Genomic DNA, 15,044 nt, shown 5'->3' on the forward strand with positions numbered 1-15,044 from the left:
CCACCTCAGCCTCCTGAGTAGCTGGGATTACAGGCACCCGCCATCATGACCGGCTAATTTTTCTATTTTTAGTTGAGACGGGGTTTCACCGTGTTGGCCAGGATGGTCTCAAACTCCTGACCTCAGGTGATCTGCCTGCCTCGACCTCCCAAAGTGCTGGGATTACAGGCATGAGCCACTGTGCCTGTCTGGTTTTTTTTTTTTTTTTTTTTTTAATAGACAGGACTTCGGGCCGGGTGTGGTGGCTCATGCCTGTAATCCCAGCACTTTGAGAGGCCAAGGCAGGTAGATCACTTGAGGTCAGGAGTTTGAGACCAGCCTGGCTAACATGATGAAACCCTATTTCTACTAAAAATACAAAAAATTAGCCAGGCGTGCTGGTGGGCACCTGTAATCCCAGCTACTTGGGAGGCTGAGGCAGGAGAATCGCTTGAACCTGGGAGGCGGACGTTGCAGTGAGTGGAGATCATGCCATTGCACTCCAGCCTGGGCAACAGAGCGAGACTCCATCTCAAAAAAAAAAAAGAAAAAAGAAATTGCCAGATGTAGGGGCATGGTGGCTCACACCTGTAATCCTAGCACTTTGGAAGGCCGAAGCGGGCGGGGAGATCCCTTGAGCCCAGGAATTTGAGACAAGCCTAGACAACACAGCGAAACCTTGTCTATACAAAAATCCCCCAGACGTGGTGGCCTGTGCCTGTAGTCCCAGCCACTCAGGAGGCTGAGATGGGAGGATTGCTTGAGCCCTGGGAGGTGGAGGTTGCAGTGAGCAGAGATTGCGCCAGTCCACTTCAGCCTAGGTGACAGAATAAGACCCCGTCTCAAAAAAAAAAAAAAAAAAAGAATTGCTAAACTGTTCTCCAAAGTGGTTGTACCATTTGCTTTTTGCTTTTCTGCCAGCAGAGTTCCAGTTCTGCTGGCGTAAAATCCTCACCAACACTTGGTTGCCATGCCTAGTGTTTTGGATTGGTGTAAAGGTAGACAGTGAAATAAAATGGAGAGTCCAGAAATAAACTCACTTATATGTCGACAACCAATTTTTGAGAGTCAGAGGCAATGTAGAGGGGAAAGCATGGCCTTTTCAGTAAATAGTAGGGCAACTATTGTATATCAATATGCAAATCACTCATAAAAACAAAAAAATGGGTCATAGACTGAAAACCCCAAGCTTAAAGTTTATACAAGAAAATACGGGAGAAAATCTCCATGCTATTGGTTTAGTCAGAGGTTTCCTAGATGTAGCAACAAAGGCATGATCCATAAAAGAACAAATGGATAAACTGGACTTTAGGAAAACTGAAAACTTACAGTTTCAAAAGATTGTTCAGAGAATGGAAAGACAAGCCACAGATCGGGAGAAAATCTTTGCATCTGATGAAGGACTTGTCACAAACTTTTGAAACAAAAATAAGGAAATAACACATTTAACAAAATGGACAAAAAGTGGAGCATGGTGGCTCATGCCTGTAATCCCAGCACTTTGGGAGGCTGAGGCAGGAGGATTACTTGCACCCAGGAGTTCAGGACCAGCATAGGCAACATAAACATAGGGAGACCTTGTCTCTACTAGAAATAAAAAAAAAAAAAAATTGGCGAACGGGATAGTAGGAATCTTTAGTCCCAGTTGCTTGGGAGGCTGAGGTTGGACAATTGCTTGACCCCAGGAGGTTGAGGCTTCAGTGAGCTATGATTATGCCACTGCACTCCAGCCTGAGTGACAGAGTAAGACCCCTATCTCAAAAAAGGACAAAAGATTTGAATGAGATTTCACTCAGGAAGGTATATGTGTTGCAAATAAGTACGTGAAAAGATCCTTTACTTCATTAGGCTTAGAGAAATCCGTATTAAAATCACAATAACATGCCAATACAAAACTTGTTAGAAAAGATATGTCATTTCCTGCTGGGCGCGGTGGCTCATGTGTGTAGTCCCAGCGCTTTGGGAGGCCAAGGTGGGCGGATCACCTGAGGTCAGGAGTTTGAGACCAGCCTGACCAAGATGGAGAAACTCAGTCTCTACTAAACATACAGAATTAGCCAAGCGTGGTGGCACATGCCTGTAATCCCAGCTACTTGGGAGGCAGAAGCAGGAGAATCTCTTGAACCCAGGAGGCGGAGTTGCGATGCACAGAGATCCCACCATTGTACTCCAGCCTGCACAACAAGAGTGAAACTCTTGTCTCAAAAAAAAAAAAATATATATATATATAAAAGTCACTTATTTTTCATTTGTTACATGGAATATTTACATAGATTGTTCCCTGCTGGGCATGGTGGCTCACTCCAGTAGTCCCAGCAGAGGTGGGAGGATTGCTTGAGTCCAGGAGTTCGAGACCAGCCTGAGTAACATAGTGAGACCTGTCTCTACAAAAATTACAAACTACTTATACTGTATGGTAGGACAAGTGCTTGAATCTGTTGGCTTACCAATTAATAAAAAAACATTTTGAACCGGGACATGGTGGCTCACACCTGTAATCTCAACACTTTGGGAGGCTGAGGTGGGAGGATTGTTTGAGCTCGGGAGTTCAAGACCATCCTGGGCCAAGTAGCGAGACCCTGTCTCCATAAAAAATATTTTTAAAAAAATATATAAGAAAAAAACCTTTTTGGCCAGGTGAGGTGGCTTGCATCTGTAATCCCAGCACTTTGGGAGGCTGAGGCGGGTGGATCACCTGAGGCCAGGGTTCGAGACCAGCCTGGCCAACATTACAAAACCCCATCTCTGCTAAAAATAGAAAAATTAGCTGGCCGTGGTGGTGCGCACCTGTAATCCCAGCTACTTGAAGGGTGAGGCACAAGAATCACTTGAACCCAGGAGGCAGAGGTTGCAGTGAGCCGAGATTGTGCCACTGTGCTCCAGCGTGGGCGACAGAGCAAGACTCTGTCTCAAAAAAAAAAAACCACCAATTTTTTAGGGAAAAATTATTTTGGAATAATTTTAAGAGTTGTAAAAAAGTTGCAAAGAATGATAGAGATATTGATATATTCACCCAGCTATCCTAAATGTTAACTTTTTTTTTTTTTTGAGACAGTCTCGCTGTGTCACCAGGCTGGAGTGCAGTGGCGTGACCTTGGCTCATTGCAACCTCTGCCTTCTGGGTTCAAGCCATTCTCCTGCCTCAGCCTCCCAAGTAGTTGGGACTACAGGCGCACACCACTCTGCTCAGCTAATTTTTGTTTTTTTAGTAGAGACGGGGTTTCACCATGTTGGCCAGGATGGTCTTGATTTCTTGACCTTGTGATCCGCCTGCCTCAGCCTCCCAAAGTGCTGGGTTTACAGGCAGGAGCCACTGCGCCTGGTCACCTTTTTACATAAAGGATTGCCTAACCTTTTCTGTAAAGTGTTAGATAGTAACTATCTTACACTTTGCAGTCCAGACACAATCTCTGTTGCATTTTTATTTTATTACATTTTTGAGACGGGGTCTCATGTTGGCCAGGCTGGTCTGGAACTCCTGACCTCAGGTGATCCGTCTGCCTCAGCCTCCCAAAGTGCTTACATTACAGGCCTGAGCTACTGCACCCAGCTGATGACAGGGTTTTTAACTTCTTTTGTGTTATGTCTTATTGCTTCCACACACCATCCTGGTTCAAAGGGAACCAGAAGGTGGTAGAATTAGATTATCCCAAAATTAGTCATTTTCTGTGTCCCACTTTTTTTTTTTTTTTTGAGACGGAGTTTCGCTCTTGTTGCCCACGCTGCAGTGCAATGGCACGATCTTAGCTCACCGCAGCCTTCGCCTCTTGGGTTCAAACAGTTTTCCTGTCCCAGCCTCCCAAGTAACTGGGATTACAGGCATGCGCCACCATGCCCAGCCCGGCTAATTTTGTGTTTGTATGTGTATTTTTGTTTTTTGAGACGAGTCTTGCTCTGTTGCCATGCTGGAGTGCAGTGGCGCGATTTTGATTCACTACAACCTTCGCCTTCCAGGTTCAAGCGATTCTCCTGCCTCAGCCTCTGGCCCTCTTTTTAAAAATAATTGTGTCACTAGGATGGTTCAGCATATGCAAATCAATGAACAGGATACATCTCGTTAAGAAAAACAAGGACAGGCCAGCGTGATGGCTTATTCCTGTAATTGCAGCACTTTGGGAGGCCGAGGCGGGCAGATCACGAGGTCAGGAGGTAGAGGCCATCTTGGCTAACAAGGTGAAACCCTGACTGTACTATAAATAAAAAAATTAGCCGGGCGTGGTGGTGGGTGCCTGTAGTCCCAGCTACTCGGGAGTCTGAGGCAGGAGAATGGCGTGAATCAGGGAGGCAGAGCTTGCAGTGAGCCAAGATCACTCCACTGCACTCCAGTCTGGGCCACAGAGCAAGACTCAGTCTCAAAAAAAAAAAAAAAAAAAAAACAAGGACAAAAAACATATGATCATTTTAATAAACGCTGAAAAATGTATGTGAAAAAATTCAACATCCCTTTGTGGTAAAGATTATCAACAACCTGAGTGTGGAAGGAACATAACTCAAAATAATAAAGGCTATTTTTTTTTTTTGAGACAGGGTCACCCAGGCTAGAATATGATGCGAACATGGCTCACTGTAGCCTTGACGCCCTAGGCTCAAGAGATCCTTTTGCCTCAGCCTCTCGGGTAGCTGGGACTACTGGTGTGCACTTCCATACCTTGCTAATGTTTTATTTTTTGTAGAGAGAGCGTCTCACCAAGTTACCCACAAGGCTGGTTTCAAACTCTTAGGCTCGAGGGATCCGCCTTCCTTAGCCTCCCAAAGTTTTGGGATTACAGTTGTGAGTCACTGCACCTGGCCTCACTTCAGCAGAGTACTAGAAGTTCTAGCCAGAGCAAATAGGCAAGAGAAGGAAATAAAGGGGTCTAGATTGCAAAGGAAGAAGTCATGTTATATTCTTATTTATAGATGACATATTGTATTTAGAAAAACCTAAAAACTCCACCAAACAACTGTTAGAACTGAGAAATGAGTTCAGTGAAGTTGCAGGATACAAAATCAACAACAAAAATTAGCCTTTATATATATCAACAGCAAAACAGTTGTATTCTGTCTACATTGTTTAGGTACTCATTATATAGTATATGCTTCCCCTTTAGCCATTTAGTAAATAATATGTTTAGTAGTCACTGTCAATACTTAAGTCAGTTTCTGTAGTCGTTTTGATTGTCTGAACCCATTGGTTTTGTTGATTCCTCTGGAAAGGATTATGAGAACAATATTCCTTGTGTTTGGTGTTGTTCACAATTTATACCTTTTATACTTTAGTAGAACATCAGTTTTGTTGGCTCTAAGTGCTAGGCCCACATTTTCTTTACGTTATCTTTTTTTTTTTTTTTTGAGACAAGGTCGCACTTTGTCACCCAGACTAGAGTGCAGTGGCATGGTCACGCTCACTGCTCCCTTCTCCCTTGACCTCCTGGGCTCAGATAATCCTCCTACCTCAGCCTCTTGAGTAGCTGGGAGCACAGGTGCATGCCACCACACTGGTTAATTTTTGTATTTTTTTGTAAAGGGTTTTGTTGTGTTGCACAGGCTGGTCTCAAATGCCTGAGCTCAAGCAATCTGCCTGCAGCCTTCTGAAGTGCTGGAATTACAGATGTGAGCTGCTGTACCTGACTATCTTAAATATTAATTTTTTCTTACACAAAGCATTGCTCTTGACAAGTTTGTTGATATTCTAATTTCATTCTCTTCTAGGTCTCTTGACATTTCTGCCTAGTTGTCCAGTGGATGTTTGTTCTTTTAGAGTCCAGTTCTTCTTTTTTTTTTTTTTTTTTTTTTTTTTCTTTTTGAGGTGAGTCTCACCGTCTCCCAGGCTGGAGTGCAATGGTGCGATCTTGGCTCACTGCAACCTCTGGCCTCCCAAGTGTTCAAGCAATTCTCCTGCTTCGGCTTTCTAAGTAGCTGGGGTTACAGGTGTATGCCACCATGCCCGGCTAATTTTTTTTTATTTTTAGTAGAGATAGGGTTTCACTGTGGTGGCCAGGCTGGTCTTGAACTCCTGACCTCAAGTGATCTGCCCGCCTCAGCCTCCCAAAGTGCTGGGATTATAGGCATGAGCCACCACGCCCGGCCAGAGTCCATTTCTTAAACTAAAGAATGTCTTAGTGTGGACTGATTATTTAGGGATCGATATTCTCAAGTACAGTGTATTTTCATTGACATATTTATACATTTTTCGGTTTGTTTTCCAGACATTTTTCTTAAATTTTAGTTTTAAGGATCTATACTGTATTTTTATTCTTTGGAGGCTTATTGTCCATAGCTTTAAGTTGGGTTGTCTTTTGCCTATCTTCAGTGTTTGACACTTTGCTTTCTTTTCTCCCATTCCTGTTTATCTCTTCATTTCTCTTTCCTTTTATTTCCTTTTTACAGGAAAAAAATTTCCCGTTTTATTCTCTGTTATTCTTGAGGCATTAATTGTTAAGTTTTATATTCCTTGTAGTTTAGACTCCATTTTCATATGTGATAGGACTTTCTTTAAATAATTATTTCTTGAATTCTGTAATTTAAAGAAGAAATAGAAAAACTTAGAGATATATTATTCTTTTATCAGATTTTTTTTTTTTTTTTTTTTTTTTGAGACAGGGTCTTGCCCTGGCTTCCAGGCTGGAGTGCAATGGCACGATCTAGGCTCACTGCACCCTCTGCCTCCCAGGTTCAAGCAATTCTCGCACCTCAGCCTTCCAGGTAGCTGAGACTACAGGTATGCGCCACCATGCCTGGCTAATATTTTTCTTTTTTTTGAGACACAGTTTCACTCTGCTGCCCAGGCTGGAGTACAGTGGCGCGATCTCAGCTCACTGCAACCTCCACCTCTCGGGTTCAAATGATTCTTGTGCCTCAACCTCCTGAGTAGCTGGGATTTCAGGCTCGTGCCACCATGCGCTGCTAATTTTTGTATTTTTAGTGTAGACGGGGTTTCACCATGTTGGCCAGGCTGGTCTTGAACTCCTGACCTCAAGTGATCTGCCTGCCTCTGCTTCCCAAAGTGCTGGGATTACAGGCCTGAGCTACCATGCCTGGCTGTTGTTTTCAATGGGATTTAAGAAAAAGGTGATGCAAGAAGTGTCTGATTTTTAAATGTTTTATAGAGATGGGGGTCTCACTATGTTGCCCAGGCTTTTCTCCTCCTGACTCAGCTTCCCAAAGTGCTGGGATTACAGGCGTGAGTCACCGTGCCCAGCCTTAAAATTTACTTTTTTTTCTTTTATTTTTTGAGACAGAATCTCGCTCTTTTGCCCAGGCCAGAGTGCAGTGGCGCTAGCTATCTCGGCTCACTGCAAGCTCCGCCTCCCAGGTTCATGCCTCTCATAGCTGGGACTACAGGCGCCCACGACCGCACCCAGCTAATTTTTTGTATTTTTTAAGTAGAGACGGAGTTTCATCGTGTTAGCCAGGATGGTCTCGATCTCCTGACCTCGTGATCCGCCTGCCTTGGCCTCCCAAAGTGCTGGGATTACAGACGTGAGCCACCGCGCCCGGCCTTTTTTTTTCCTTTTTTTTGTGACCAGGTTGTTCTGTCACACAGGCTGGAGTGCAATGGCGCCATCTTGGCTCACTGCAACCTTGACCTCCTCAGGCTAAGGTGATCCTCCCACCTTGGCCTCTAGGGTAGCTGGGACTACAGCACTTACCACCACCTTGGCTAGTTTTTCTGTTTTTTTTTTTGTAGAAATGAGGTTTTGCAGTCTTAATAGTGAGCTAAGAAATAAAAATTACACCAAATATAGGCCATTTTAAGTAATTAAAAAGTTTTTTTTTTTTTTTTTTTTGAGACGGAGTCTTGCTCTCTGCTCCAGGCTGGAGTGCAGTGGCGCGATCTCGGCTCACTGCAAGCTCCGCTTCCCGGGTTCACGCCATTCTCCTGCCTCAGCCTCCCGAGTAGCTGGGACTACAGGCACCCGCCACCACACCCGGCTAATTTTCTGTATTTTTTTAGTAGAGACGGGGTTTCACCGTGTTAGCCAGGATGGTGTCGATCTCCTGACCTTGTGATCCGCCCGCCTCGGCCTCCCAAAGTGCTGGGATTACAGGCTTGAGCCACCGCACCCGGCCTGTAATTAAAAAGTTTTAAAATCTTTTTTAAAAAGTTCATTATGCCCATTTTGGGAAAGGTTTTGAGGAGGCAGGTTCTCTTATTTACTGCTCGTTGAGTATATATCTTTACAGTCTTTGTGCAGAGCATTTTTGTGGAGATGGTTTTAAACTCCTTTTAACACTGGTAGACATTTCTTTGACCCTATAGTTTTACTTCTTTGTATTCATTAATAGAAAGCTATATTTGGGGCTGGGCGCAGTGGCTCATACCTGTAATTCCAGCACTTTGGGAGGCCAAGGTGGGCGGATCACCTGAGATCAGGAGTTTGAGACCAGCCTGACCAACATGATGAAACCCTGTCTCTACTAAAAATACAAAAATTAGCTGCGCATTGTGGCATGTGCCTGTAATCCCAGCTACTCGAGAGGCTGAGACACTAGAATTGCTTGAACTCGGGAGGTGAAGGTTGCAGTGAGCCAAGATTGCACCACTGCACTCCAGCCTGGGCAACAAGAGTGAAACTCTGTCTCAAAAAAACAAAAGAAAGAAATCTATCTTTGGCCGTTTGTGGTGGCTCACGCCTGTAATCCCAGCACGTTGGGAGGGCAAGGCAGGAGGGTTATTTAAGGTCAGGAGTTCAAGACCAACCTGAATAACATGGTGAAACCGCATCTGTACTAAAAATCGTAAAAATTAGCCGGGTGTGATGGCGAACACCTGTAATCTCAGCTACTGGGGAGGCTGAGGCCAGAGAATCGCTTGAACCTGGGAAGCGGAGGTTGCAGAGAATCCCTTGAACCTGGGAGGCGGAGGTTGCAGTGATCCAAGATCATGCCACTGCACTCCAGCCGGAGCAGCAGAGCAAGACTGTCTCAAAAAAAAAAAAAAAAAAAGCTATCTTTGATGTATGTACAGATTTGGGTATAAGAATGCACCTCGGCCTGCCGCAGTGGTGCATACCTGTAATCCCAGCACTTTGGGTGGCCAAGGTGGGCAGATCACTCGAGGTCAGAAGTTCAAGACCAGCCTGACCAACATGGTGAAACCCCGTTTCTACCAAAACCAAAAAGTAGCAGGACGTGGTGGCATGCCTGTAGTCCCACGCATGAGAATTGTTTGAACCTAAGAGGCGGAGGTTGCCGCAACCCGAGAGCACGCTACTGCAAGGCAACAGAGGGAGACTTCGTCTCAAAAAAAAAAGAAAGAAAAGAATGGATCTCTGGCAGTGTTTTAGTAGTAATAAAAATTTGCAGAGTAAGAAATATAGGCTGGGCACTGTGGTTTACGCCTGTAATCCTAGCGCTTCGGGAGGCTGAGGCAGAGGAATTGCTTAAACTCGGGAGTTCAATATTAATCTGGGCAACATGGTGGAACCTTGTTTATACTAAAAACAAAACATTAACCAGGTATCGTGTTGTGCGCCTGTATTCCCTGCTATTGGGGGAAATTGTGGGGAGTGGAGTGTGTGAGGTGGGAGGATTGCTTGAGCCTGGGAGGCAGCTGTAGTGAGCACTGATTGTGCCACTGCACTCCAGCCTGGCCGACACAGTGAAACCCTAGCTTAAAAAAAAAAATGTAAGGCCGGGCGGGTGGCTCACGCCTGTAATCCCAGCACTTTGGGAGGCCAAGGTGGGCGGATCATGAGGTCAGGAGTTCGAGACCAGCCTGACCAACATTGTGAAACCCGCTGTCCACCAAAAATACAAAAATTAACCAGGCGTGGTGGCGTGTGCCTGTAATCCTAGCTATTCAGGAGGCTGAGGCAGGAGAATCACTTGAACCTGGGAGGTGGAGGTTGCAGTGAGCCAAGATCACGCCACTGCACTCCAGCCTGGGCGACAGAGTGAGACTCTGTCTCAAAAAAAAAAAAAAGTAGCACCTATGCAGTGGATTGTCATGTAGCATTAAACATGATATAGATATTCATAATAAATTGTGTATGTGAGTGATTCTACATGGTAGTATGTTTTTGATAAAAGAGGAAAATAGCCAGGTGTGGTGGCTCATGCCTATAATTCCAGCTCTTTGGGAGGCAAAAGTAGAAGGATTGCTTGAGTTCAGGAGTTTGAGACCAGCATGGGCAACACAGTGAGACCTTGTCTTTACCAAAACAACAACAACAACAAATTAGCCAGGCATGGTGGCTGCCATGGTTGCTACTTAGGAGGCTGAGGTTAGAGGAGTGCTTGAGCCTGGGAGGTCGAGGCCTTGGTGAGCTGTGATTGTGCCACTGCATTCCAACACAGAGTGAAACCCTGTTTTTTTGTTTTTTTTTTTTTAATGAAAAAATATAAATACCAAATACATAAATAGTTTTGGTGTTAGATGGTCACCTTATGGATTTTTCAGTTTTTCTTGTGTTTGACACGTAAAGCTTATAATTTAAGAAACTGTAATGATGGGAAGGGATGAGCATCAGTGGTGCTTGGATTGGAACAAGGCTACCTGAATCTGCTGGATAATGAGTATGGTATATTTTTTAGGTTTGAAACACAGGGAGCAGAAAATAATAGTATTAGGGAAAACGGGCAAACTCTTCATACAGGCTTCTTGCAACAGGGTCACCAACAGTCTACTTTCATTTTGTGAAAATTGATGATATGAATTGGAGTTATCTTGTCACACTCAACTAAATTTAGAGTCAATGGACCAAGGGTTACGGTGAAAAAGTGCTTGGGGCACAAAGCGCTTGCCCAGGGATTATATTGCAAGCAGCTGCCACAATGACGTGCTGTAACCTTAAATCCAGTTTTACCTACTAGCTGTTGAGATGAACTCTTGTGACTCTAAGTCTAGTTTTACCAACTGTGTTCACTTACCAATCAGAGCTTACCAGCTCCCAAAAGCTTTAGTAGTTCCAGTGAGTTTTCTTTCAAAACAGTAAGTCACGTTTCTTAAACTCCCAACCTTCTTTGTGTTCTTTGGACACACTGGAGGCTACCCTAGTATGTGTAGGTATGTATGTCCTGGATTGCAGTCCTACTTATATATTCTTCCCAAATAAAACCTTTTTTACTTAGAGATTTGTTTCTCTCTATATTTTTGACTTTAACAGTTCATAACAAGTTGTCATTACTCCAAACCCAAATGTATGATGTGGAAATGCCATCTTTTAAAAACCCATCTCTGCCTTTGCCTTTCCCTTTTACTTCATCTAGTTATCATGACAGTGGTGCTCTTGGCTGTGGCACTGGGACTTCTTGGTTGGTTATGATTCAGGAAAATGATTGTCTGATTTAGGGATAGTGAGAATATATGTAAGGTCCTTACATTTACAGAGAACAATTGAGGTAAGATTTTCAGTAAGTGTAGACACTACCAGTGTCTTTTTGGGTATAATGTAGCAATACTGCAGCAGTTAAACTGATGTCTCAGCAGGCATAGGTTGGGATGAACAGGCCAAAGCACCTGGGGTTTGTATAATCACCCACCCACATGGCCTGGAAAGGCCTTTTGAAAAGTGCTTTAAAATGCAAAAAATGTCAGCAACTCCCCCCGTATCCCACTTTAGTCAAGATTATTTGAAATGAGTATATATAAAAAACTGAGAATAAAAGCTGTTTATTAGTTCCTTATGGCTTTTCTTCCTCTAAGATCTTTTTGTAAACTGTTCAGCTTTTTAAATATTTGTGTTGTGAGTTAGTATAGACTTGGTTAACGAGGCAACTTCAATTATTTTGGAGTAATTTTAGATTTAATAGGCCGTTGTACAGAGATGATACAGATTGTTCCTGTATATTCCTCACCTAATTTCCCTGTTGTAATAATTACGGTACCTTCGTTAAAACTAAGAAACCAGACTGGCACATTACAAAGTCACTCCACAGAAGAATAACTTTCTTTAGAACTTTTCTGATTTTTTGTTGGTATAAACATCAGAAAACGAAACTTCAGTCAATAATATGATTGAAAAAATATTTTGAGTGACAAAAGTAACTGGAAGTTTTTCTGCAAATAGCCAGATACGGTGGTGCGCACTTGTAGTCCAAGCTACATGGGAGGCTGAGGTGGCAGGATCTCTTGAACTCAGGAGTTGGAGGCTGCAGTGAGCTATGATGGCATCACTACACTGCAGTCTGAGGGGACAGAGTGAGACCCTACCTTTAAAAAATTAAGTAAATATGGCTGGGCGCAGTGACAGGCGCCTGTAGTCCCAGCAACTCAGGAGGCTGAGGCAGGAGAATTGCTTGAACCTGGGCGGCAGAGGTTGCAGTGAGCCAAGATCGTGCCAGTGTACTCCAGCCTGGGTGACAGAGTGAGACTCCATCTCAAAATAAATAAATACATACATACATACATACATACTCCAGCCTGGGCGACAGAGTGAGACTCCATCTCAAAATAAATAAATAAATACATACATACATACAAACTTAATGAAATTGTGATTTAGGCCGGGTGTGGTGGCTCAACGCCTGTAATCCCAGCCCTTTGGGAGGCCGAGGCAGGTGGATCACCTGAGGTCAGGAGTTTGAGACCATTGTGGCCAACATGGTGAAACTCCATCTCTACTAAAAATACAAAAAATTGGCCGGTCGTGGTAGTGCATGCCTGTAATACAAAAACTAGCTGGTCGTGGTAGTGCATGCCTGTAATCCCAGCTACTCTGGAGTGCTGAGGCAGGAGCATTGGTTGAACCTGGGAGGCGGAGGTTGCAGAGTCAAGATCACGGCACTGCACTCCAGCTAGGGTAACAGCACGAGACTCCATCTCAAAAAAAGAAAAAAATCGTGAAGAGGGTAATTTTTGTCAGATGCAGTGGCTCAGGCCTGTAATCCCAGCACTTTGGGAGGCTGAGGTGGGAGGATCACTTGAGCCCAGGAGTTCAAGACCAGCCTGGGCAACATAGTGAAACCCTGTCTCTTAGAAAAACAAAATTATTGTGTATAAAAAAGATAAAGTAACTTTAAGAATATTTTTAATTTAGCTAAATACAGCTTTTTTTCTTCAGAACTGACCAGCATACCTTTTTAGACCTGACAACAGAGCTTTTTTGACACAGAGTTCTAAGCCTGTGTCTGGGCAGTTGTTTGCATTACCTTTTATTTTTTCTTTTATTATTTTTTGCCTACCAACTACCTCTAAAGATTTCATTACTTTTTAAGCCTTTTTTTTTAATCTTTTAAAAAATTAAATAGAGACAGGGTCTCTCTATGTTGCCCAGGCTAATTTCGAACTCCTGGGCTCAAGCAGTTCTACCTTGGCTTCCCAAAAGCATGAGCCACCATGCCCCACCAAGATTTCATTATTTTTTGTTCTTCTGCTTTCTCTTGAGCTGATTTCCCCCACTCTACCAAGGGAAAGAAAATTCAAATAAGTCGTTGGCCAGTTAAGATGAACAATAGCTTTAGGTCATTTGGTCAAAGGAATGGGTCCTTTATGTTACTTAATTTGATGCTTATTTTTCCTATGGGAACAGGTTATATATGGTTGAGAGGCCTAAATTCAGGGTCTTTTATTTGTTGTTACTTAGTATTTCTAGTGCTTGAGAGCCTTATCTATTTGACCCAGATTTTGGAATCTAACTTACGCTTTTGGTGTTTGAATCCTTAACAATTGTATGTACTTTCCAGGCAACAGCTGAACAGATGCGTCTTGCTCAAGTGATCTTTGATAAGAATGATTCAGATTTTGAAGCTAAAGTTAAGCAGGTATGTTTCTGGCAAAGGATATCATCGTTTTTATAATCTATTTTGATTGTGCTTAAAAAGATAATTTCAGTAAAGATTTTTATTTTAAAGTATTACTTCTAGCTTCTAGTCTCACCTGAAATCTGTGTATTGGATTTTGGACTTGTGATTAAAAATACCTTTATTGGTGGGCAAGTGAAGGAATTGAATACGTTCACCTACCTTACATGTATTTACATGTGAACATTGAACCAGACATTTCTGTAAGCACACTGAGATTTTCTGATACCTGTGCATAGAAAGTATATCTAACATTTGGCACAGTCTCTGGGAATTTTGTTTAATGTTAGAGATGAACTGAATTACCTTTAAAAAAATTTTTTTCATAGAGACATGGTCTCACTCTGCTACCCAGGCTGGAGTGCAGTGGTGCTGTCATAGTTCACGGCAGCCTCAAACTCCTAGGCTCACGCTATCCTGCTGCCTCAGTCTCCTGAGTAGCTATGACGACAGATGTTCATAACCATGCCCAGCTAATTTTAAAAATATCTGTAGAGACAGTGTCCTGCAATGTTGCCTAGGCTAGTCTTGAACTCCTGGGCTCAAGCAATCTGCCTTGGCCTCCCAGAGTGCTGGGATTACAGGATTACTGGCCTGAATTGCCATTTCGAACATGGTTGTGTTTTCGTTGGAAAAGTATAAAATTAAATTTTAGGGCAATGTCTTCATTTCGAACTTTAATAAGAGATATTTTTGATAACTTAATCTTAATTTCCAATTCTTCTTTGCTGACCCTTTCTCATCAAGATTCTAGAAACCAAACTGTAACCCCTACCTCAGTGCCAGATATTCCAACTCTTGGTAGATGTTGTCTAATAATTGTTCTTTGGAGTAAAGGTCTCACAATGAAATCTTGTTTTGTCTCACAAGAAATCATAGATTTCTTTCTCTGGAATGAGATCTTCATACAGTTTGAGATATACTTCTATATATTACGTTGCCTTTTATCTGAATAGTATAGATAGAACACTGGCCCAGGAGTTCAGAGGTTTAAGTTCTAATTTTAGTTCTGTCTGTCAGTAATCTGATCACTGGGGAAATTTTGATGCTGACTGTGTGTCTTAAAAATTGTATGTTGCAGGCATTCACTTAGTACAGATCATTGATAAAAATGAGACATTTATTAGTAGCTATCCAAAGACTGAAGCATCAGAAAGCTATAGAGTATGCAGAACTTTTGCTGCTTGATAAAATGAAAAGATGAAAGCAGGGAGGCCAAATAGTATAGTGCAGAGAGCTGTGATTGTGAGATCAGGAGGCCTGGGTTCTAGATGGGCTTTGCTATTAATTACCTTTGTGACCATAGACAAATCACTTGATATGTTGGGATCAAGCTGTTT

At 43.0% G+C, this 15,044-nt stretch overlaps 1 protein-coding gene across 16 annotated transcripts in view; it reads left to right on the plus strand.

Annotated features, from left to right (window-relative positions):
* Positions 1 to 15,044, plus strand: part of UBAP2 (ubiquitin associated protein 2) — a 127,781-nt gene that overhangs the window by 40,850 nt on the left and 71,887 nt on the right. For all 16 annotated transcript variants that reach the window (XM_055293879.2, XM_063609042.1, XM_063609045.1 and 13 more), the window contains one exon: positions 13,588 to 13,665. In XM_055293879.2, the coding sequence (XP_055149854.2) occupies positions 13,588 to 13,665 (78 nt within the window). The remainder of the gene's footprint in view (positions 1 to 13,587; positions 13,666 to 15,044) is intronic.

The sequence above is a fragment of the Symphalangus syndactylus genome, chromosome 9 (assembly GCF_028878055.3).
Source record: "Symphalangus syndactylus isolate Jambi chromosome 9, NHGRI_mSymSyn1-v2.1_pri, whole genome shotgun sequence".
NCBI classification, from domain to species: domain Eukaryota; kingdom Metazoa; phylum Chordata; class Mammalia; order Primates; family Hylobatidae; genus Symphalangus; species Symphalangus syndactylus.